The 25,467-nt window shown below is 45.4% G+C and overlaps 1 protein-coding gene across 4 annotated transcripts; it reads right to left on the bottom strand.

Moving 5' to 3' along the window:
• On the bottom strand, positions 69-25,186 carry PHYKPL (5-phosphohydroxy-L-lysine phospho-lyase). 4 transcript variants are annotated; one of them, XR_001918318.1, is made up of 13 exons: positions 25,091-25,186; positions 24,155-24,273; positions 22,708-22,867; positions 19,762-19,836; positions 19,071-19,158; positions 18,877-18,993; positions 17,310-17,392; positions 16,832-17,057; positions 3,629-3,783; positions 3,148-3,237; positions 1,309-2,933; positions 703-783; positions 69-305 (listed from the first exon to the last, which is right to left on the bottom strand). XR_001918318.1 is itself a non-coding variant. In XM_018050573.1 (13 exons), exons 1-12 carry the CDS (start codon positions 25,147-25,149, stop codon positions 734-736), a joined length of 1,353 nt encoding a protein of 450 aa, XP_017906062.1. In that variant the 5' UTR covers positions 25,150-25,186; the 3' UTR covers positions 69-305; positions 703-733. The 4 variants fall into 4 exon arrangements, 3 of the variants coding, with proteins under 3 accessions (XP_017906062.1, XP_017906063.1, XP_017906064.1); XM_018050573.1 differs by having other exon boundaries at positions 1,309-1,439; XM_018050574.1 differs by having other exon boundaries at positions 1,309-1,358.

Below are 25,467 nucleotides of genomic sequence, written 5' to 3'. Positions count from 1 at the left end.
GTGCTCCAGAGCTCCAGTATCCTCCACGACCTCCTAAGGCATCCTGTCAGGCATAACCACACACTGTCTTCGTCTTTGGTTAGTTTCCTTTAATGACTTGGCCCTGCGTAGGACTTGCACAGCTTTAAAGAAAGTGGAGCGGCAGAGGTTTGAGGCAGTTGTTCAAGGAGGTGAAGACAGTACAGTGAGGGTTACCACCTTGAATGGGGATGCTGGCCCAGGCCAGTTGGAGTCTGGAGCACCCTGGAACACCTGTGTTGACTTGCCATTGAAAACGGGATTCTATCCCAGCGAAGTTGTGAAACCTGAAGACGAGAGGGGATACACAAAGGACCAGCTGGATCTGGGCAACAGTGTCCCTCCTGGTTGTCATGTAACGGCCCCATCTGGCGGTGGTATTTGCTGGCTTGGCTGGAGCGCCAAGTCTAGTGACTGAGACCTAAGATAGCTAAGATGCAGCCCTTGTCTGGGGCCTGGGTGGATATAGCCTCACAAAAGTTCTGTATCTTATAGAGGAACTGGCTGGGGAAGGAAATAGCTTTTCAGGGGTGAGAGATGTGGAGCTCAAGGCACCTAGAGCCTGCCAGTGTTGAAATTAACCTGTGGGAAAGATACACCACTTGGAACAAATATAGGAGCTGCTGATGGATGGTAAGGAAGCCAGCTCTGAGTCTTCTGGGAACAAGAAGCAAGGCCACTTACCTAGAGGAAGATACCTCTCAGCAGGGCTGCCTCAGGAGTGGAGCCTTAGGGTCTCACAACTTCTCACTTTCTCTTCCATGTCTGAAAAATACCACAGGACCACTCAGAATGGTCCACCTTCAAAAATACATTCCTTTCTCCCAGCAGGTCCCGTTCCACTTCTAAATGACTCTACTAGGGAGAACTGGGGGCAGTACAGTAGAAAGTAATCTGGTTGGGGATGGTGGGGTGGTTGCCCCTGGGCTGTAGGGGAGTCACGGGAGACCAATGTGGTAAGGGATTTCGCGTTGAATCCGTCCTGAGCACATCTCATTTTAGCCACTTAGCAACTGAAAAACAAAGCTGCTACCACCTGTCTCAGGGAAGCTATGAGGGTATAAGAAGCTATAAGATATAATGGAAATCTCCCACTGTGGTTCTGACAGTTGGGCCCAGCCCTGCTTTCCCTTGTCCTGCATGCCACACTGGTGCCTGCCCAGGGCTCCGAGTTTTGGGGGCACAGGCAGGAATAGGCCTCCCCACTCCTTGCACTGCTCAGAGGACACCTGGCTCAGCTGTTAGACCCCTGTCCCTGGGCATACTGGGAGGTTGTGGCTCCAGGCTCACCTGTCAGGATGGCATCTAGCTTTGCTACCACGTGTCGTGCGTTGTCCAAGCTGAAACACATCGGGGGCTTAAACTTTAGTACATTCCTCCCAGGCCCGTCGGTGCTCAACAAAATGTAGTTCTCCTTAAGCCTGTGAAGGTAGGACACAGCAGATCCTGCTGCCCACCGGCCAAGGGCACTCCATACAGATCTTCAGATTTCTCAGCCTGGTGTTGGCAGCCACACTGCTCTCAGAACCCACCTAAGCCAGTTCCCACCAAAATAACAGCACTGGCCAACCCCCACCCAGATTCCTGCCCAACTCTGTGGCCTAGCATCAAAGACAAGCACAGCATTCCCATCTGAGGTGCCCTGAGGCTGCTGCCACCCCCCCACCTCCGCCCCCAGAGCAGGGGTCTTGCTTCATCCATCCCTAGAGGCCCAGTGTAAGCCAAACAGAATGGCCGTGGGGCTACAATGTGGATGTCAAGATGCCCTGCTTTTTCCATTTCGACGTATGGTTTATGTCCTGCATGGTTTACTTTTTGTCATAGGAAGGGTCCAGCATTCACAAATAGAATAGTGCAGTGAATTCATGTAACCTAGCTTCAGTAACTCCTGCCACCCCCTTCTCTACCCTGCACCCAGACTATCTTGTAACTCCAGGCTGGACTATCCAGTTTTAATTTCCAGTTCTTTTTGGAAGATGACTTTACTCTCTTCAGCATTATCATTGGTACCTAGTAATAACTTTTAATAGTCCACATTTATACTTTTAACCCAGGAAGGTATTTTGGCCTCTCGAGAAGGGGTCTGATGTGACTATTTACATTCTCTGACCCACTGCTCTCATTTTTAAAGTGTATTACTTTTATGTAAGTCTTATCAGGAACAGTGTCCTCAGCCTGCCTCTGGCTCCCTTATCCCATCCCGGTCTTCCTGGCACTGACAACAGCCGTGCTAGAAAGCCCAGGTTCTGACTTCAAATCCAGCTCTGGCTCCTCCTAGCAGGGTGACTGCCGGTGAAACACTGGCACTGCTTTCACTCAACTGGAGAAACTACACGGGGCTGGGGGGTGGGTGCAGAGAGGGGTGCTTGTAAAGTGGAGGCAGTCAGGCTTGGCTGAAGAGCTGGCTCCCTCTTTCCCAGAGATCATTCTGAATTCCCGAGTCCTGAGGCTCCCTGAGAGAACTGGTGGGCAAGCTGGTGGATGTGCTTCAGCAGAAAGGCAAGGGTTGGGTGGCCATGCAGGAGGGGTCAGCCTCCAAATCCATGTGGAGAGATTTTTACATCAGTATAGTTTGTATGAATTCAAAACAGAATGGATGCACATTTTACAACTTGAATAAGAATACACATCAAACACTAGATGGGTTTTCCAAGGAGGGGGAAGTGGGTAGGAGTAAAGAATGGAAGAAAAAAGGGAATAACTAAACAAGAAGGGGAAGGGTCCTGGGGCTCAAGTGAACATGCAAGCCAGGGTCGGGGGTGAGGGCTTCTGAGTCTTAAGATGCCGAGTCCTCAGACACTCCCCGCCGAGATGAGGAGCAGGAGTCCATCTGAAAACCTAGCAGTAGGGAGTCTGCTTCTGCCACAGTCCCAGCTGTGGCTCTGGAGAAGCGGCTTCTCTCAGGCAGCCTGGGGCTGTGAAATGCAGGCTTGTGGCTGCCTGGGTCTGAGAGCTCCAGCAGCTTTGGTATTGTCTTGATCGAAATGGCTGCTCAGGCTGGGAATGGCCTGCACTCTGTGGGCCCAGCATGTCTAGGGGCGTGGGTCAAAAAGGAGAGGCAAGGGGGGAGCTCTTTCCCAGTCAGAGCAGTAAACACTACAAAGGCAACTTGTTTCAAGGAAAAAATACCTGGACACCACATAGTCAGCCTCTTCGGTTGCTGGCATTCTTGTGGCCTCATCTTTGATCAGATCCACACCAATGAAGAGCCCAACACCCCTGGAGCAGAAGGTGACATCTCAGGAGACAAGGCTTGAGGGACCGAGGTCCTTGCTTTCATCCGCTGCCTCGGTCTCAGCCAAGCCCCTGTCAGAAAGCTGACCAGGGCTCACACCTCTACCTCCCAGGGAGGCTGAGAGTTGTAGGAACCCTCAGAGGGTGGTCAGTAGCAGGAACTAAATGATAGGGAGGAACCCTCAGTGTGGACAGAGTAAAGTCTGATTCTTTTACCACCCCACCTCCCGCCAGGTGCCATCTTGGGCAAGAGCACCTATAGGTGCTTCAGTTTCTCCTCGATAAAAAGTTGCCACCATCCCAGGTGGGGTGACAGGGTGAATGAAGGAACCATACCAGGCCCCTGGTAGATAATGACTGCTGTTTTTAGCCTCACCTGATGTCTCCAAGAATGGGATGTTTGGCTTTCTGCTGTCCAAGGAGCTCCATCAGGAAGCTGCCCACACAGGCTGCGTGAGCCTGCAGCTGCTCCTTCTCCAAGACATCCAGGACGGCCAGCCCCACAGCACAGGACACTGGGCTGCCCCCAAACTAAGCCAGGGGACAAAGGGCAGTTCAGGTGCCCAGCAGAGTGGGCCATGCCCCAGGGAGCGTGAGGGGCAGCAGAACTGCCACACACATTCCAAAGGCAGATGAGGACAGGCATGAACCAATGACTCAAGTGTTCTGGGCAGCAGATGGGGTTCTCTTGAGGCCCCCATGGATCGTCCCTGCCTTTCCAGGTACTAATGGAGATGCATTAGCAGGGATCCAGTAAGAAAGCCAGGGATGCAGTAGGTTCCCCAGGAAGATGCAAAAATCAGAAGAGAGGGTGTTCTGGGCATTCTCAAAGAACTGGTTTTTGTCAGAAGGCTTCCGGGTCCCATCTCATGGACTGGACCCAGGCCCACTTCATTGTACTACCCATCACCTCTTCCAAGGAGAATCAAGAGCAACATGCCAGAGCCACACCCAGGAAAAGTCACTCTGTAGTTTTAGCTCACAGCTTTACCGGCTGAGCTCAAGGTAGATTTTAGGGCGTACATCACAAGCTGGCTGCCTGTGAGCCAAATGGAGCCTGAGGATTCATTTTGTTTGGCTTGTGTGGCATAATTAAAGGTTTTGAATTAGGTATTAATGTCTTAAAAGAAGAGACTTCACATAAAAATATGTTATGTCTGACTTAAACCTAGCCTATCTGGCTAGGGGACCTCCTACAGACCATCTTTTTTTTTTTTTTAAGTGTATCTTAAAACCTTTACTGAGGTATAGTATACATACCCAGGTGGTGCTAGTGGTAAAGGACCCACCTGCCAATGCAGGAGACATAAGATCCCTGGGTTAGGGAGATCCCCTGGAGGAGGGCCTGGCAATGCACTCCAGTATTCTTGCCTGGAGAATTCCATGAACAGAAGGGCCCAGCGGGCTATAGTCCATGGGGTCGCAAAGAGTCGGACACGACTGAAGCAACATACATACAATAAACTGCATATATTTTAAGTGTATATAGTTCAGTGTGACTTGACAAATCTATGCTTAGTTGCTCAGTTGTGTCTACCTCATATGACAAATGTATATACTTGTAGAAACTCCACTACCATGAAGATATAAAACATTTCTACCATTCCCCAAGCTTCCTTGTGCCCCTCTCCACTACTGGCCCAGGTAACCACTGACCTGCTTTCTCGCCACAGTTTTGCCTTTTCTGGAATGTTATATGAATAGAATCACAAAATATGAACACTTTTGTGCTTAGCTTTTGCTCAATGTTTTTAAAAACTTAATATGTGTATTGGTAGTTTGTTCATTTTATGGCTGTATAGTATTCCATTGTATAGACATACTACAATTTGTTTATCCAAATTCCTACTGATAGACTCAGCTTATTTTGATTTCTGTCTATTTATGAATAAAACTTATCAATTTATAATAAAGTCTTTTTGTTAACATATGGTTTCATTTCTCTTAGGTAAATACCTAGGAACGGAACTGCTAGACTGCTTGATAAATGTACATTTAACTTTATAAAAAATGTGAAACTGTTTTCCAAAGTGGTTGTGTACCATATTACACTTGTACCATTAGTCTATGAAATCCCAGGAACTCCACATCCTCAAAAACATTTGGAATTGTGGCATTTTTAATTGCAGCTATTCTAATGGGTATGTAGTGGTATCCTGTAGACCATCTTGGAAATTTGGGTGTAGAATCTCATACCTGAGATCATAAAAACCTTCCTAGGTGATTCTGCTATGAGGCAGCTTTCTGATAATGTCACAACAAATTATATGTGGAATGGACACAGGGGATGAATTGAGGTTACTAACTGTATATTATTACCAACTGTGAACTCATTACAAGGTGGTATGTTCCACTCATAGTGTCATTTTTTTTTTTTTTTTGATGTGGACAATTTTAAAGTCTTTATTGAATTTGTTACAGTATTGCTTCTGTCTTATGTTTTGGTTTTCTGGCCTAGAAGCATGTGGGATCTTAGCTCCCTGACCAGAGATCAAGCCCATGAATTGGAAGGTGAAGTCTTAACCACTGGACTGCCAGCGAAGTCCCTACCCACAGCATCTTTGGTTTACAATTGTGGCCTGGTCAACATGCTGAACTAGCATAGTAGATAGGTCTTTTCCCCAAGATCACCACAGGGGAACAATAGAAGGAAAATGAAAAAAGCCCTGGGCTTTTTCCTAAATGCCCATAGTCCTGGGCATTTAAAAGGCCATGCAGATGTGTAGGGCTATGTTCATACCCCATGCTATGTGCATGTTCAGGAAGCCTGGAAAAGCTCTAAGCTCTTACCACCAGCTAACTTGAGGGTTCACAGAAGAAGGAAATAAAGGCTAAGGCAGAGCTGTCAACTGCTTGGCTGAGTGTTGAAGGCATGTGCCAACACACACACAGGGCCCCTTGTCAAAGAATGACACAGCTCTTGGTTTCAGGAATGTAAGATGTCTGTCTAGTCATTAGACGATCTCAAATCTAACCAAGCAGAGACTACAGTGGTCACGCATGACAACAGAGACTTTACAGAACTAGTTTAGAAAAGGCAATATACAAACAACAAACCATGAGGAAGAAAAATGATTTCCTACATTATATTATTTTAAATGTCTAATTTTCAACAGAAAATTGTGAATCATGAAAGCATGGTCCATATATGGAGCAGTGGTAGTGGTGGGGTAGAATCAATAGAAACTGTTCTAGAGGAAGCTCAATGATGGCCTCATTAGACAAAGACTTTTTCTCTTTTTACACAAAGACTTTAAATCAGATGTTATAAATATGCTTAAACACTAGAAGAAATAGTATCTAAAGAACTAAAAAGCTAAGCATGAATATAGTGTCCTACCAAATTTGGAATATCAATAAAGAAACTGAATTTATAAAAAAAGAACTCAATAGAAAAGCATAGTAACTGAAATGAAAAATTCACTAAGGTCAACAGCAGATGTGATCAGGCAGATGAAAGAATCAGTAAACTTGATATGTCAGGTCTGAAAATCAGAAAGAAAAAAGAATGACAAAAAAATGAACAGAGCCTCAGAGAGATGTGGGACCAAACATTCCAACATATGCAAAGGAGAATTCCAGGAGAGGAGAGGGAGAAAGGAGCAAAAAGAATATTTGAAGAAACAATGGTAAAAAACTTACTAAATGTGACTAAAAAAAAAAACCAAACCGGACCCCAACAACTATTTAAACATCCAAGGAACTCAATGAACTCCAAGTAGAATACTCTATACCTAGACACAACATAACCAAACTACTGAAAGACAAAAACAAAGAGGGTGGGTGAAATGGGTTACAGAATACATGAATCACAGGCATGTACTGTAGAGCATGGTGACTACAGTTAACAATACTGGGGACTTTCCTCGCAGTCCAGTGGTTAAGACTCTACTTTCACTCCAAGGGGCACAGGTCTGATCCTTGGTCGGGGAACTAAGATCACACATGCCCGTGGTGTGGCCAAAGCAAGCAAACAGGCAGGCAGACAGGTAACACTGTGCTGTATACTTGAAAGCTGCTAAGAGAACAGACCTTAAAAGTTCTCATTACAAGGAAAAAACACTACCTTTTTGGTGAGGGATGCCAAGTAGACTTACTGTGGTTACCATCTTGCAACATACACAGATGTTGAATCATATGGTACACCTGAAACTAATATGATGTTGTATGTTAATTATACCTCAAAAAAAAAAATTGAAATTATCGAGAAGCAACTCATCTCGTACAAGAGATCCTCAACAAGATTAATAGCTGATTCCTCACCATTGTTGTTTCTGGTCGCAAAATCATGTCCGACTGTTTTGTGACTCCATGGACTGTAGCCCATCAGGTTCCTCTGTCCATGGGGTTTCTCAGGCAACAATACTAGAGTGGGTTGCCATTTTCTTTTCCAGGGGATCTCAACCCAGGGATCAAACTTGGGTCTCCTGCATTGGCAAGCAGATTCTTTACCACTGAGCTACCAGGGAAACCTTTCGGAAACCCTAAAAGCCAGAAGACAGTGGGCTGACCTATTCAAAGTGATGAAAGAAAAATACTGTCAGTCCAGAATTCTATATAAAGTAAAAGTATCCATCAAATATAAAGGAGATGGGAATTCCCTGGGGGTCCCATGGTTAGGAGTCCACGTTCTCACTGCCAAGGGCCTGAGTTCAATCCCTATAGGGAAACTAACAGCCTACATCCTGCAAGCCGCATGGTGTGGGGAAAAAACTTTCAAAAAAGATAAAGGAGAAACTAAGATAATTCTAGATAATCAAAAAACTGAAAAAATTTGTCAGCAGCAGATCTACTTTACATGAAATACTAACAGTATTTCTTCAGTGAAAGGACATCAGACAGTAACTCAAATCCCACAAGTAGGTTGAAAGCGAGAGAGTAAATGTATGCCATGCAAGCAGAAACCAAGAGAGCTGGGGTGGCTATTGTAATATTCGACATAAAAGACTTGCAAGATTAAAACTGCTATTAGCAACATAGAAAACATTTTATAATGATAAAAGAGTTATGTATTTAACAATAGAGCCCCCATCCAATTAAAATAAATAAATTATATTAAAAAAATTAGAGCCCCCAAATACATAAAACAAAAACTGAACTGAAAGGAGAAATATAGAACTCAACAAAAATGGTTGGGAGTTCAATCTCTCATTTTCAATAATAAACTAGACAGAAGATCAACCAGGAAATAAGCCTGAACAACACTATAAGCCAATTAGATTTAACAGATATATACAGAACACTCCACTTCAAAAAAGCAGCATAAATACTCTTCTCAAGTGCACATGGAACATTCTCCATGATAGACTATATATATTAGACCATAAAACAAGTGTTGATATATTTTAAAAGTCTGAAATCCTAGAATGTATCTTTTCTCACCACAGCAGAATAAAACTAGAAACAAAGAACAAAGAAAAACTAAAAAATATGTAGAAATTAACTGAAACAATGGGTCAAAGAAGTCATAAGGAAGATTAGGACATATTTAGAGATAAAGGAAAAAGGAAAAAAGCACAACATACCTAAACTCGTGGGATGCAATAAAAGTACTGCTTACAGAAAACTTGGCATCTGTAAATACTTTTGTTAAAAAAAACTCGAATGAATGACCCCATGGACTGCAGCCTTCCGGGCTCCTCCGTCCATGGGATTTTCCAGGCAAGAGTACTGGAGTGGGGTGCCATTGCCTTCTCTGACTTTCACTTTAAGAAAGTATAAAAGAGAAGAGCAAACTAAACCCAAAGCAAAAAGAAAGAAAATCATAAAGACTATATAGTGGAAATAAACAGAAATATAGAAAAACAAAAGAAAAAAAAATCAACAAAACCAAAAACTGATTCCTTGAGAAAATCAACAAAATTGACAGACATCAGTGAGACTGACAAAGATAAAAATGAGTCAAATTATGAAGATCAGGAATGAAAGAGGGTATATCACTGCCAATCTTATATAAGTAAAAATGAGTTCCTATAGGGAATAATATGAACATATGTCAACAAGCTAGATAACTTCGATGAAATAGACAAATTCCCAGAAAGATAAAAAGTATTAACACTGCTTTGAGAAGAAATAGAAAATCTGAATAGACCTGAAGCAAGTAAAAGCAACTAATCAGTAATAAAAAAAAATCCCACAAAGCAACTGGTGAATTCTACCAAAATGTTTAAAGAATTACCACCAATCTTTCAGAAAGTCTTCCAGAAGACACAAGAAGCATGACCACTTCCTGCCTCATTTTTTGAAACCAGTGTTACTCTGATACCAAAACCAGACAAAGATATCCCAAGAAAACTATAGATCAATATCTCTTAAGAACTAGATGTAAAATCCTCCAAAAATATAATAAATTGAATCTGGCAACATATAACAAGGATTATACACCATGATCATGTGGACTTAATCTCAGGAATGTAAATACTAACCATATTAATAGGATGAAGGACAAAAAAAATCAAACAATCATTACAATAAATGAAGAAAGAGAATTTGACAAAACTCAACAGCTTTTCCAGATTTCCCTGGTGGTCCAGGGGTTAAGAATTTGCCCTCCAAAACAGGGGGCATGGGTTTGATTCCTGGTTGGGGAACTAAGATCTCACACTAGATCTGTGGGGCAACTAAGCGCGTGTGTCATAACTACTAAGCCTGTATGCTCTGGAGCCTGTACTCTACACCTACAGAAAAGTGTGCACCCTAGGAAAGCCTGTGGATCACAACTAAGACCCAATACAGCCCCAAAAACCCCAAACAGCCTTTCATTATAAAAGCTCTCAACAAATTAGGGAAAAAAGGAACTTCTTCAACCTGATAAAATGCTTCTATGAAAAACTCACAGCTAAAAAAAAAAAGAAAAAAAGAAAAACTCACAGCTGATATTATACCCGATGGTGAAAGACTGAACGTTATTTCCCTAAGATTAGGAACAAGACAAGATGTCTACCTTTGCTATTTCTAGTCAACATTATACTGGAGATTCTCGGGCAGTTAGGCAAGAAAAAGAAATTAAAGGCATTCAGAATAGAAAGGTACAAGTAAACTATTTCTATTCATAGATGACATGACTTTGTACATAGAAAATTCTCAAGAATCTGTAAAAAACTATTAGAGCTAATAAATGCACTCAGTAAGGTTGCATGATATAAGATTGATATCCAAAAATCATCTACATTTCTATATACCATAAATGAAGAATCTTAAAGTAAGATGAAGAAAACAATTCCATTTATAAAGCCATAAAAAATAATACTTAGGAGTAAATTTAATACAAGTAGTTCAAGACTTTTACAGGGAGTTCCCTGCAGTCCAGTGGCTAAGACGCCATGCTTCCACTACAGGGGGTGCGGGTTTGATATCAGGTCAGGGAACTAAGATCCTGCATGCTGTGTAGTGCAGCCCCAAATTTTTTTTCATCATTTTATGAAGAAAATTATGAACATCACTGAAAAAAATCAAAAGACCTACATAAATGGACAGATATGTTTACAGATTAGAAGACTTAATACTGCTAAGACGGCAATACTCTCCAAATTGATCTACAGCTTCAATGCAATCACTTATCAAACTCCAAGCTGCTTTTTAGATGGAAATTGACAGGCTGATTCTGAAAATTCACAATGAAATGCAAGGGACCCAGAACAGACAAAACAATCTTCAAAAAGAAGAACAAAGACTGGAGGACTAACAGTTCTTGATTTTAAAACATACTACAAAGTATAGTAGTCTAGACTATGTGGAACTGGCAAGAGGGTAGATATACAGAACAATAGAACACAGCTGAAAGTTTATAAAGAAACCATTAAATCCATATAGTTATGATTGATTGATTCCTGACAAGGGTGCTAAGACCACTTAATGGGGTAAAATATAACAAAGAATAGTCTTCCCAGCAAAAAAGTATTGGGACAACTGGATGCCAAGTCAAGTAACTCCAGCTCATACCATCTGAAAATTAGCTCAAAGTGGATCTAAGACCTAACTATAAGAACTAAAACTAGAGAATTCTTAGAGGAAAATACAGGTGTAAATTCTCCTGATCTTTGATTAGGTAATGGTTTGTTAGCTATGACTCCAAAGTACAAGCAACCAGAGAAAAAGTAAACTGGACTTCATCAAAATTAAAAACTTTTGTGCTTCAAAAGAAGACAACTCAAAGGGAGAAAATTTTATGTTTGATAAGAACATAAAAAAACTAGTATTTAGGATATATAAAGAAATATTAAACTCAGCAAAAAAAGGAAAAGACAAGTAGCCCAATTTAAAAATGTGCAAAGGATATATTATTTCAAATACATATGTCATATATATTGGAATCTCCTTCAAGAATCACATCCTTGTCATGGTAAAGGGGCTTGTGTAACTCAATAAAGCTATGGCCCCACACCTTGTAAGGCCACCCAAGACAGACGGGTCACAGTAAACAGTTCCGACACAACGTGGTCCACTGGAGGAGAAAATGGCAACCCACTCCAGTATTCCTGCCATGGGAACCTCATGAACAGTATGAAAAGGCAAAAAGATATGACATTGGAAGATGAGGCCCCCCGACTGGAAGGTGTCCAATATGCTACTGGGGAAGAGCAGAGGGCAATTACTAATAGTTCCAGAAAGAGTGAAGCAGCTGTGCCAAAGTGGAAATGACACTCAGTCGTGGATGTTTCTGGTGGTGAAAGTAAAGTCTGATGCTGTAAAGAATGATATTGCATAGGAACCTGGAATGTTAGGTCCAAGAATCAAGGAAAATTGGACATGGTCAAGCAGGAGATGGGAAGAATGAATGTTGACATCTCAGGAATCAGTGAACTAAAATGGATGAGAATGGGCAAATTTAATTCGGATGACTATTATATCTACTACTATGGGCAAGAATCCCTTAGAAGAAATGGAGTAGCCCTCATAGTCAACCAGAGAGTCTGAAATGCAGTACTTGAGTGTAATCTCAAAAACAAGAGAATGATCCTGGTTTGTTTCCAAGGCAAATCATTCAACATCACAGTGATCCAAGTCTGTGCCCAACCACTGATGCCAAAGAGGTTGACCAGTTGACCTACAACAGCTTCTAGCACTAACACCAAAAAAAGATGTCCTTTTTATCATAAGAGATTGGAATGCTAAAGTAGGAAGTCAAGATACCTGGAATAACAGGCAAGTTTGGCCTTAGAGTACAAAATGAAGCTGGGCAAAGGCTAACAGAGTTTTGTCAAAAGAACATGCTGGTCATAGGAAATGCCCTTTTCGAACAACCCAAGAGATGACTCAGTCTCTGAAATCAGACTGATTATGTTCTTTGCAGCCAAAGATGGAGAAGCTCTATACAGTCAGCAAAAACAAGACCTGAAGCTAACTGTAGCTCAGATCATCAACTCCTTATTGCAAAATTCAGGTTTAAGTTGAAGAATGTAGGGAAAACCACTAGGCCATTCAGGTATAACCTAAAAAAAAAATCCCTTATGATTATACAGTAGAGGTAATGAATAGGTTCAAGGGATTAGATCTGGTAGACAGAGTGCCTGAAGAACTATGGATGGAGGTTTGTAACACTGTATAGGAGGCAGTGACCAAAACCATTCCAATAAAAAAGAAATGCAAGAAGGCAAAGTGGTTGTCTGAGGAGGCTTTATACATAGCTGAGGAAAGAAGAGAAGTGAAAGGCAAGGGAAAAAGGGAAAGATACACCCAACTGAATGTAGAGTTGCAGAGAATAGCAAGGAGAGATAAGAAGGCCTTCTTAAATGAACAATGCAAAGAAACAGAGGAAAACAATAGAACAGGAAAGACTAGAGATCTCTCCAAGAAAACTGGAGACATCAAGGGAACATTCATGCAAGGACCAGCATGATAAAGGACAGAAACAGTAAGGATCTAACAGAAGCAGACAAGATTAAGAAGAGGTGGCAAGAATATACAGAAGAACTGTACAAAAAAGGTCTTGATGGCCCAGATAATCATGATGGTGTGGTCACTCATCTAGAGCTGGACATGAAGCTGGGCAAAGGCTTCATGGGCAAAAGCTGGAGTGTGAAGTCAAGTGGGCTTTAGGAATATTACTATGAGAAAAGCTGGTGGAGGTGACAGAACTCCAGCTGAGCTATTTCAAATCCTAAAGGACAAAGTTGTTCAAGTGCTGCATTCAATATGTCAGCAAATTTGGAAAACTCAGCAGTGGCCACAGGACTGGAAAAGGTCACTTTTCATTCTAATCCCAAAGAAAGGCAATGCAAAAGAATGTTCAAATTACTAAACAACTGTGCTCATTTCATATGCTAGCAAACTTATGCTCAGAATCCTTTAGGCTAGGCTTCAGTAGTATGTGAACCGATAACCTCCAGATGTATAAGCCGGGTTTCAAAGAGGCAGACGAACCAGAGATCAAACTGCCTATATTTGTTGGATCATAGAGAAAGCAAGGGAATTTCAGAAAAACATCTACCGCTGCTTCATTGACTACTCTAAAACCTTTGACTGTGTAGACCACAACAAACTGCGGAAAATTCTTAAAAGAAATAGGAATATCAGAGCACCTTACTTGTCTCCTGAGAAACCTGTATACAGGTCAGGAAGCAACAGCTAAAGCCAGACATGGAACAACAGACTGGTTCAAAATTAGGAAAGGAGTACGTCAAGACTGTATATTGTCACCGTGTTTATTTAACTTATATGCAGAGTACATCAAGAGAAATGCTGGGTTGGATAAATCACAAGCTGGAATCAAGATTGCCAGGGGAAATACCAACAACCCCAGATATGAAGAGGATACCACTCTAATTAGAGAAAGTGAAGAGGAACTAAACAACCTCTTGATGAGGGTGAAAAAAGAGAGTGAAAAAGCTGGCTTGAAACTCAGCATTTAAAAAACTAAGATCATGGCATGTGGTCCCATCACTTCAAGGCAATGGAAGGGGATAAAATGGAAGCACTGACAGATTTATTTTCTTGGGCTCCAAAATCACTGCAGACTGTGACCACAGCCATGAAATTAAACGATACTTGCTCCTTGGAAGGAAAGCTATGACAAACCTAGACAGCTTATTAAAAACCAGAGACATCACTTGGCTGACAAAGATCTGTATAGTCAAAGCTATGGTTTTTCCAGTAGTCATAGATGGATGTGAAAGGTGGGACCATAAGGAAGGCTGAGTGCTGAGGAACTGATGCTTCTGAATTGTGGTGCTGAAGAAGACTCTTGAGAGTCCTCTGGACTGCCAGGAAATCAAACTAGTCAATCCTAAAGGAAATCAACCCTGAATACTCATTGGAAGACTGATGCTGAAACTGAAGCTCCAATACTTTAGACACCTCATGTGAAGAGTCTACTCACTGGAAAAGACTTGATGCTGGGAAAGATAGTAGGCTAAAGGAAGAGTGGGTGGCAGAGAATGAGGCAGTTAGGTAGCATCACCAAATCAATGGAAATGAATTTGAGCAAACTCTGGGAGAGAGTAGAGGACAGAAGAGCCTGGTACGCTGCAGCCCTTGGGGTCGCAAAGAGTTGGACACAACTTAGCAACGGAACAAGAACAACAACATATTGGAATATATACGTCATATACATTGGAGTGTGTGTGTGTGTATGGCCGATAAGCACATAAGAAGATTCTCAACACCACTGGCCATCAGGCAAATGCAAATTACATTAAGATACCACTTCACACTCACTAGTATGGCTATGATAAAAGATAGAAAATAAATGCTGGAGAGTATACGGAAAAACTGGAACCCTCATAAATTGCATGTAAAGTGGTATAGCTGCTTGGAAAAAGTCTGTCATTCCTTGGAAAGTTAAACTTAGAGTTGCCATGTAACCCAGCAATTTCATTCATAGGTATATGCTCCAAAGAATTGAAAACATATGTCCATACCAAAACATCCACACTGAATGGTCAACTGCAGTATTACTCATAATAACCAAGGAAGGCAAATAGCTAAAACGTTAACTGAAGAACAGATAAATGAAACATGATATGCTCATACAATGAAACATTATTCATTCAAAAAAAGGAATGAAGAACTGATTCATGCTATGACAATGGATGGACCTTGAAAATACTGTGCTTTGTGACAGAAGTCAGACAGAAACAGTCACATATTATGTGACTCTACTTATGCGAAATGTCAAGAACCAGCAAATCTACAGAGACAGAAAGAAAGTTAGTGATTGCCAGGATTTGTAGAGCGAAGGCAATGGGGAGTGACTGCTAATGGGTATGGGGATGCTTTGGGGGGTGATTGAAAATGTATAATAACGAAAACTAAGACAGTGGTAATGCCTGTACAATGGACTTCCCTGGTAGCTCAGCTGGTAAAGAATCTGTCTGCAATGCAGGAGACCCCGGTTTGATTCCTGGGTCAGGAAGATCCCCTGGAGAAGGGAATGGCTACCCACTCCAGTATTCTTGCCTGGAGAATTCCATGGACAGAGGAGCCCTGGAGGGCTACAGTCCATGGGGCTGCAAAGAGTTAGACACCAGTGACTAACACTTTCACTACTTTCATACAAGTACTGAATTATGTTGTACACCTGAAACAAATGTCAATTATAACTCAATCAAGAAAAGATTCAATTCCCAATGAACATACAAAAACAAAAATACACATATACTGGGAATTCCCTGGCAGTCCAGTGGTTAGGGCTCTGTGCTCTCACTGCTAATGGCACAAGTTCAATCCTTGGTAGAGGAACTAAGATCCCTCAAGCCAAGTGGCATGACACCCCTTAAAAATACACACACACTTAATAGCTTCATAATATCTGAAGTAAAAATTAATAGTATTATGAGAAAAAGTTGATCATTTTTCATCATAGTGTGATATTTAAATAATCCTTAATTATTAATAGATTAAGTAGAAAAAAAAATCCAGCAAGAATATAGAAGATTCAAACAACATAGTTAACAAGTGTGACTCAAGAGATATTCAGAGAGTCTGGCAAACAACATTTAGTGAACCCACAATTTCCTAAGGACATGTAGAACAATCAAATACCAGATCACCTCACCATATTTTATAGAAAAAATATCAAAAGAAAAAGTGGTAATAAGTCAAAAGTTAATATAAAGATTTGAAAAAACTAGAATTGAATGATAATGTAGTGGTTCTCACACTTTTGGTCTTAGAACCTTTTATACTTCCCAAATTTGTGAGGAAGCTGAAAAGGTTTTGTTTATATGGGTTATATCTATTAATATTGATGAAAAAATAATTATATTTACCAAAAAATTAGTGAGTAGTAGTGAGAAGGCAATGGCACCCCACTCCAGTACTCTTGCCTGGAAAATCCCATGGATGGAGGAGCCTGGAAGGCTGCAGTTCATGGGGTCACTAAGAGTCGGACACGACTTCACTTTCACTTTTCACTTTCATGCATTGGAGAAGGAAATGGCAACTCACTCCAGTATTCTTGCCTGGAAAATCGCAGGGACGGGGGAGCTTGGTGGGCTGCCGTCTATGGGGTCGCACTGAGTTGGACACAACTGAAGCAACCTAGCAGCAGCAGCAGCAGCAGCAGCAGCAGCAGCAGCAGCAGTGAGTTTGTTCCTACAGAAGCTACCATGGTGCTTCCTGGTCTGGAGGTTTTACTCACCGTGTTGAAGTACTCAACGCCAGTGGCTTCAAATGCCCTTGCCACAGCTTGTGTTGTGGCCACGCAGGCTACAGGGTGGCCATTGCCTATGGACTTGCCCATGGTGACAATGTCGGGGACGAAGTCTTCCCCCTGCAGCTGGAAGGCCCAGAAGTGCTTGCCTACTCGGCCAAAGCCCACTTGAATCTCGTCTGCAACAAAGACCCCTCCGGCCCTGCGGATGTGCCTGTGGCAGAGGACACACGGCTGATGGGAGACTGTGGTGAGAGGGAGTAAACCAGGAGCTGAGATGTCCTGGGACTCTGAATCCTGGTGTTGCCAAAGGTAAGGTGGGGTCCTGAGGCAGGTGTCTGGCCTTTTGGGAGCCACTATTTCTTCAGGGACTTTGACAACTCTGGCAAATAGGCCAGGCTGAGGTTGGAATTTGGAAGCAAGGCTAGGAGACCCCACCCTCAGGCAGCCTCTCCCACCTACTCACCCTGCCACTTCTGGGAAGTAGCCAGCAGGGGGAATGATCTGCCCTCCCACACTGGGCAGAGATTCAGCAAAGAACGCTGCAATCTGTGGAGGAGAAGGGAGTGGTGCTGTGGTGGGGCTGAGCGGCAAGCTGGTGCATCCTCTGATGCTGGCTCAGTGCTGGCTCCAAACATGAGTTACTGTTATCACCGTGCTCCCACTTTGGGCTCCACATCCTATCTGAATATTTGCAATGAAGTTTTTTCAGGCCTCAAATCAATTCTTACCACCTGGCAGTGAGACCCCCTGTACTTAGTGTGTTCCAGATGAAATTCACTGACTTCTCCGCCATAAACCTGTTCCTTCCTTCCCCCATATGGTGAATCCCATTCGTCCTAATTAGGACAGAAATCTGGCCCCATCCTTGATCCAGCCTCCTTCTTCACCCATCAGCTGGCACAGCTTCTGACTCTTATCCCTGTAACATCTTTGTACCCTCCTTTCCCCTCCTGGGCAGATCTGCTAGTTTCTGCCTTGCCCTCCTGCAGCTGCTTTCTAACTGGACATCTCTTCCAGTCCATCCTTCACTGGCCACCAGGGTAATGCCTCAACCCAGACACTGAGCTCATCATTGTCCTATTTAAAACCCATCACTGACCCTTTTGCTTATGGCAATGACTTCCAAACTCTGCTCTGCCTTGGAGCTGTTTCAGAGGCTACTGCTGCAATAAAGGACGGACCAGTGGGGTGGGAAACTGGTCACCCACCCATGCTAACCTTCAGAGCAATCTCTTATTAAATCTACTTGATTTAATACAAGTAGGTGCAGAGCATCTGAAATGCGTAAGCCAAGTTTCCCAGCTGATTCTGCCAACCTTTTTGGCTGGTCTTTTCTGTATATCCTGTGTTCAGTTGCCACTGTTTCAGCAAAGTCTTCTAGAGAGCCTTCACACCAATTGCTAGCTGCCTCCCTTCTACTGTTGCTGTGGCTGCTGCTCTTCCAGGGTAAGACAATCTCTCGTCTCCCCACTGCTCAGGCCAACAGGGCCTTTGCAGGGCACCATGTCAGACTGACACCATTCAAGTGCATCCCCTGGTCCCATTACCTTCTCTCTTAAAATTCTGTAAAGGTCCCCTATAGCCTCTAGCCCCTCGGCTAGAAGGGCACTTGCAGTCCTCTGACCTATGGTCCCACCTGCCTTTCTAGGCTTATTTTCTGCCTACACAGCCTGACTCTGCAGTCACATGGTTTCTGCACAGGCCACTGGGCTGTTGAAGATGGCTTTGTCTACCTCCTACCCTGCCTTGAGTGGCTAATGCCTACTTACCTTCTATTACTAAAATTAGTCAGTACCCGCTTCTCCCCCGACAGGCCCACCTTCACACCCACACCAGTCCAGCCTGGACCCCTGGACTCTAGTAATGTCCAGGATATATCTCTACCTAAACTCTCAATTGAACAATTAACCCCACTCCTAGATTCCCACAGGGCAGGCCCTGGTTCCAATTTCTCTCAGGGTTCCCAAGATCCAGTCCAGGGCAAGCAACATTTGCAGCTTGCTGGACCAGAGCTGCATGGATACGGTTACCTTCCTGCCCTTCTCCTGTGCGCTGCTGACCACACGTTTCACCTCACTGGCGTAGGCCACAGCTGGATTGGGGTGGTCTTCCCGGTAGGGGCCCCGGTAGGTATCTGGGAGAGGTGCCTGTGGGGAGGGACAGCGCCACGTCATCCAGGCTGGGGTGCAAGCACCGACCTGTTGCCCACTTGAGCAGTGCATACCACGTGGACCCACTCCTTCTGCCCATCCAGGTCCCGGAACTTGTAGGGGCTGATGTCAATCAGGGAGCTCAGATGACCGTGATAAGCACTGGGGAGGAAAAAGGAGAGGGGACTTAGGCTCGTACCTCCTGGCCTGGCCTTGACCACTGTCCATCCATCTCAGGAAACAGTCAGGCAAGACCAAGCTTTCTGACATAGCCCAAGTCCTGGGGCCAGGAATGAGCACAGGTCTTGGAGTCAGCAAGCCTTCCTACAAGGCCACTCATTAGCTATGTAATGGTGGCTAACTGTTAAAATCTTTGGGTTCAGTTCTCTCCTCTGTAAAGTTGGGGCAGGGTGCTCTTTCTCTCTTGTGGTTGTGATTTTAAATGTGATCATGCTCTAACCCTGTGCCTAGGTCTTGCACACAGCAGATACTAAATACACTGGGAGTTACAGTTTTAATACCTAAAATGTGGGACCAATTCTCACCACCTTTTAAAGCATTCTCTGCTTCCCAGAAGCTGTCATAATGGAAGAGATGCCAGGGGAAAGAGACGCTGGGTATCCGCATGGGGGTGTCTTTGTGGCCAGGTCCTCGTGATCCTCTGCAGGCCCAGGCCTCTCATCTTTCCTTCCCAAGGCACCTAAAGTCAGAGCCTCACTGATTCCCAATAAGCGGCATGCCCATGCTTCTGGAAATGGCACTTACTGATCTAATACCACCACATCCCAGTGTCCTGTGTACTGGCGTGCCAGCCTCAGGGCCAGGTCGTTGGCTTCTGACCTATGACAGAAAAGGTGAACACTTCTTGAGCAGCTGTTCAGGCCTTTCCCTCCTAGATAACTGCTTCCTACAGAGAAACCTGGAGGGGAATGGAGGAACCCTTCTAGCAGCAAGAAGATTCTTAGGACACCATTCGTTAGTCATTCACTTATTCATTCAATAAATATGTATCAAATGCCTTCAATGTCCTAGGAGCTGGGGGCGAAAATATTAAGTAAAACAGGCAGGCCCTGGCCTTCTTGGAACTTACGTTCTAGTATGTGTCACGGAAGCCCTAAAATGAAGACAGAACGATCATTTGGTAAGCACTACAATGGACATAGGGTGTCAAGAACTAGAAGGGGCTCTACCTTTGATAAGGGATGTCCCCCAAAATCCATGTGTTGAAGCCCTAACTCCTAATATCTTAGAATGTGATTGTATTTGGGGACAGGGCCTTTCAAGAGGCGATTAACTTAATATGAGCCCATTTGTGTGGCCCTAAACCAATATGACTGGTGTCTTTAAAAGAAGACATTTGGACACACACAGAGACATCAAGGATTGTGCATGACTGGAAAAAGGCCATGTGAAGACAGCGAGGAGGTTGCCACCTGCAATCAAGGAGCGAGGCCTCAAAGAAACCAAACATGCCAGCACCTTGATCTTGGATTATGACTTCCAGAACTATGAGACAACACATTTCTGTTTAAGCCACCTTGTCTGCAGTGTTTTACTATGGCAGCCAAAGCTGACTAAGGCCATACCTGTAGAGTCTTGAGAATAGTTCCTATGCAGAGTGAGCAGCACACAAAGACCCTGTGAAGGGAAAGAGCTCAGGAAACCACAAGATGACAAAAAAGGCCAGGAGAAGCCTGAGAGAGGAAGTGAGGAGGACAGGTAGGGCTGCAGAAGGAGCCTGGGTTTTCTCAGTGCCAGATGAAGCCATTGTAAAGTTTTAATCAGAGAAGGGACATGATTCAGCTCCCATATGAGGAGGAAGCCTCTCTGTGTATCTAATGGAGTAGAAAGCAATTAAGGTGCAAGTGAGGAGAACTAGAAGAAGGACACAAAGATGAGAGCAGGTGGTGGCCGTGTGGATGGAGAGTTGGATGGAGTTAGGAGCCAGCGTGCAGACAGATGTGACGGGCTTAATGCAGGACTGGAAGGAGGGCGCGTTGCTAACTTGAGCAGAGGTGCACTCTCCTGTCACTTGCCAGGAGAGAGAGGGTGGTGGTGGTGAGGCACAGCCAGCCTCCTGGGGAAGGTCTGGGGCAGCTGCCTGGGAACGTCAGGGAGAGCGAATGCCACAGTCCCATGCCAGGTGTTAGTGAAGTCGGTCAACTCTTGTATCTGTTGGACAGGTGACGTTAGACATGTTCCAAAGTCAAGTGGGTGGTTAGAGCCTCGAGGCAGAAACACATGGGGAACATCTGGGTCTAAGATACAAATGTGGGGGTCAGCAGCATGTGGACAATATAAAATACACAGGAATGGATGAGATCAGGAAGGGAGAGGGCCTCAGAGAAGATCAGCCCTGAGAAATGGAAGGGGAGGAATTGGCAAAGGAGATAGAGTAGCAGCCAGAAGCTGGCAGAAAACCAGAAGCATGAAATGTTCTGGCAGCAAGACCAGAAAGCACTTCCAGAGAGTGGTAACTATCAATATTACTGAGAGACACAGGAAGACAAGGGCAGCAAAGAGACCAGGTCTCTGCACTCCTATGCCTCGTTATTCTCTGTACTCTTCTCTCCAGGGCACACTGGGTTGGTTCTGTGTACATGCCTTCACCTGCCATCACTACTCCCAGCGTAGCGTCTCCTGTCACCCAGTCACTAAACTGGTGCCTAACGGTGTCCATTCTTGCTCTCCTCCAGCCCTGGTGACATCACTTACCTGATTAAAGCTCTCTGATGGCTTCCCAATGCTCTTAGGATAAACAAGTACCTTACTTGACTAAAGAAGCCCTAAGTGACGGGCCCTGCCTCCCTCCCCAGTGTCTTCTCCCACGCTCTGCCCTCCCTCCATGGCTGTCTTTCAGTTCAACTGTGCAAATACTCGTCCTGCCACAGGGCCTTTGCACAGGCTGTTCTGTGTGATGACCAACCTTGACAAGAATACTGCAAATGGAGTTGGCAGCAACCTTTCTTCCTCCTCATCCAGGTAGCCCCCAGTCAGTGCTTAGCCTAACATTACTTCTTCAGGGAAGTCTTCCCCAACCCTCTCAGAGGAGGCCAGCCCCCCTCACTGCTTCTGCTGCTGCTAAGTCACTTCAGTCGTGTCGGACTCTGTGCAACCCCATAGACGGTAGCCCACCAGGCTCCCCTGTCCCTGGGATTCTCCAGGCAAGAACACTGGAGTAGGCTGCCATTGCCTTCTCCAATGCATGAAAGTGAAAAGTGAATGTGAAGTTGCTCAGTTGTGTCCAACCCTCAGCGACCCCATGGACTGCAGTCTTCCAGGCTCCTCCATCCATGGGATTTTCCAGGCAAGCGTACTGATTCTCTGTACTTTTCCTCTAGACCAAGACTCCTCCCTGTTATTTTGTATTTCTCTGAAGAATCTTGGATGTTTCTGTTCCTTATGGAGCTGGGATTTTGGTTGTAGCTCCCAGCACCATGCCCCTATATTCTTAAAGCAAACAAAGATACATATTACCTTGGTAAGCCCCAAAAACAATCCTACAAGGGAGGTAATGGCACCCCTTACAAAGAGAACAGGAAACTGGATCTGACGGAGAAGCAGCAGGGCCTGCAGCTGGGAAGTGTGAGTGCCCAGCACACTGAGGGCTGCCTCTCCCCAGACTCAGTTGGTTACACTATGCTTTGCCCATGTGAGCAAATTGCTGCCTCATCTTTTTACTGGGGGCTGGCTATACCATAGTGCACTTACCCAGAATTCAGGAAATAAAACACACAGAGCTTCTCTGGCAGGGTCTCTGACAGCCTCTGCGCGTAATCCACAATGTTGTCGTGCAGGTATCGGCTGTTGGTGTTGAGCACCTGGTTCTGTTCGTGTGCTGCTCGGACCACGAGAGGGTGGCAGTGCCCAACTGCAAGAGGGCCACCTCTATCATACGGCTGGCTCCGATCAGCCAATCCCTCCAGGCCTCCCCCAGCCCCAATCTGTAAACCCAACTAGAGGAGATGCAGTTATGGAGGGAGAGGTACAGAGGAAAGAGGGGAGTCTGAAGACAGAGGTGCCAGTCTGGAAGGCAAGCCCTAGAAAGGAGACCTTGAGATTCTGGCAGAATGCAAAGTTCTCTAGCAGAAACCTGATCTAGAAGAAGCTTCTTGAGGCCTTGCTCTTGACAAAGATGGGGGTGGGTGGGTGGGATTTCGGGGATGAAGATGGCATTGGGGTGTCTGCTTGACTTTACCAGTTAGGGAGGCTGGAGGTAATGAGGGCCAACAGCCAAGGATTATAACCAGAGAATGAAGATGACTGGCGGCTCACCAAGTGTCAGGCACACTCAAAGCAAGTTACATGAATTAACTCAATCCCTCCAAATGCCTGGAGGTGTGTACCTAGTATCATCATGTCCATTCTGCAAATGAGCAAACCTAACAGACTGAAGCTTACCCAGGACCACAGAGGGAGTAAGTGGAGGACAGGGATATGAACCCAGGAAGAATGAAACTAAAGCCCCTGCTTTCAGCTCTACTAACTTCTAATTTCCCTACTGGGTCACTGGACTCCCGTTCCTTCCACCAGCTCTGGTGGCCTCATCTGGTTAACTGAATTCCTACTTAAGTTTCCTCGTCCAGGACCTGAGATGGTTACCAGGGCTAAAGCCTTGCTGTGACTGCCAGGGCCTGGCCAGGGTCCTGCTGGGTTGCTGATCATGGCTAGGCTGACTGCTGTTCTCTGAACTCACCATCAGTTCCAAGTGGAACTGAACCAGTAGACTTAGGTCTTTGACGCCTGCTGGTTTAGCACAGCTTTAGTGGTGTTAAGTCACCCAGTCATGTCTGACTCTTTGTGACCCCATGGACTGTGGCCCACCAGGCTCCTCCGTCCATTGGATTTCCCAGGCAAGGATACTGGAGTAGGTTGCTATTTCCTCTTTCAGGGGATCCTCCCAACCCAGGGATTAAACCCGGGTTTCCTGCACTGCAAACAGACTTTTTACCATCTGAGCCACCAGGGAAGCATTTTAGCACAGCTAGTGTTTGGATGTTTCCACAGTTTCCATAGAAAGACTGGGTCTCCTCTGCACATGGATGCTGGCTAAGTTGAACCTGAGTTCCCTGCACCCCTCTGCAACCTGAAGATTACCCCTGAACTAGGTTCTGTCTTGGCATCCTCTTCTGCCCCATCCTGAAGTGTGAATACTGACCGTGAGCCACATTGTTGATGCAATCGATGTATTCTGCCCCCTGTTCATCATACATGTACTGCCCTTGGCCCCGGACAATCTTAATAGGATCCTCAGGAAAAAAGAGTCTGCAGGAATTGCTGTAGGGACAGGCAATAAATGGACAGCCATGTCTGAAGATCTGAAGGATGAAATCCACCCATCACAGGCCTCCCCCAACATCTTCCCAGTTTCTGGAAAGGACAAAAGCTTGAAGGGCAAGGTGTTGTGTCCCTGCCTCCAGTTCCCCCACTCCACAGGTGGCTGGGAAGGTGAAGGATGGGTTAAGAAGTTGCTAAAACTAAAATTGTTTAAGTCATTTGAAGACTATGTGGCTTCATACATATATGAATGAATGTGCCCAGAGTCCCCTGGGTCCTGGAAAAAGTGGCTGCTCCAGACCCACGGACTCCCTAGGGCAGTGTCTCTTTGCTGGGAGAGTGAAGAGGGCTGGCTCTCGGCCCTAATGGTCCTTGCTTGCCAAGCCTGCTGCCCTGCTGGGGGCCAGGCCCAAGCTCTAGCCCAAGGCTGCCTCACGCTCCACGTTCACCAAGAGCCCCTCAGACACAGGTCAAGGGTAGACTTTCTCTAAGGATGCCTGTGAGCCGACTCCTCCCACCCCCACCTTTCGTCTGGACTTTCAATCCCTTCCTGGGTCTCTGTCTGGCCGGCCCCAGGTCCAGAGAGCAGGCCACCACTGAGGGAGGTCTTCCCCGGCGCCCGGCTGCAGCTGCGAGGGTGGATAAGACGCTGCGGGGGAGGCGCAGGAAGCGACCGCCTGCCACGGGCTGAACGCCGCAGGGTCTCAGGGGCCGTAGGCTCGGGAGCCGGACGCGACCCGGCGGAGCTGAGGCCTGCAGGCTCCGCGCCGGACGTGCGTACGTCGTACGCGCCGCCCCCACGCTGCTGTCTCTGTACCTGAGCAGCCGCCGCCTCAGGGCCAGAGTCGCGGCCTTCCCTCGCTGATCCGCCGCCATAGCGCTCGCGGGCAGTCCCTCCGAGACGCTGGGCGGAGCCCGGGCTCCGCCCAAAGCCACGCCCCAGCAGCGGGCCCCGCCCATCGCAAAGCCCGACTCAGGGCTCCTATTTGCCCCGCGGCCCCGCCCCCAGGTGGTCTATTAGGAATTTGTTCCTTAATTAATTTGGCTAGGGTCTGGTGGGCTCCTCACCCCAGCGAAGTTCCATAGACAGTCCCGAGCGGAAGCTGGGTTTGTGCTCGCCTTGCCTAGTGCTGCCCCAGCTCTGGTTTCCGGACAAATCACCAAATCACTGACCTCGCCCTCCCGACCGCTGTG

This window comes from Capra hircus, chromosome 7 (assembly GCF_001704415.2).
Source record: "Capra hircus breed San Clemente chromosome 7, ASM170441v1, whole genome shotgun sequence".
NCBI classification, from domain to species: domain Eukaryota; kingdom Metazoa; phylum Chordata; class Mammalia; order Artiodactyla; family Bovidae; genus Capra; species Capra hircus.
Note: the sequence above shows the minus strand (reverse complement) of the source record. Positions and strands in the feature narration are given on the sequence as shown.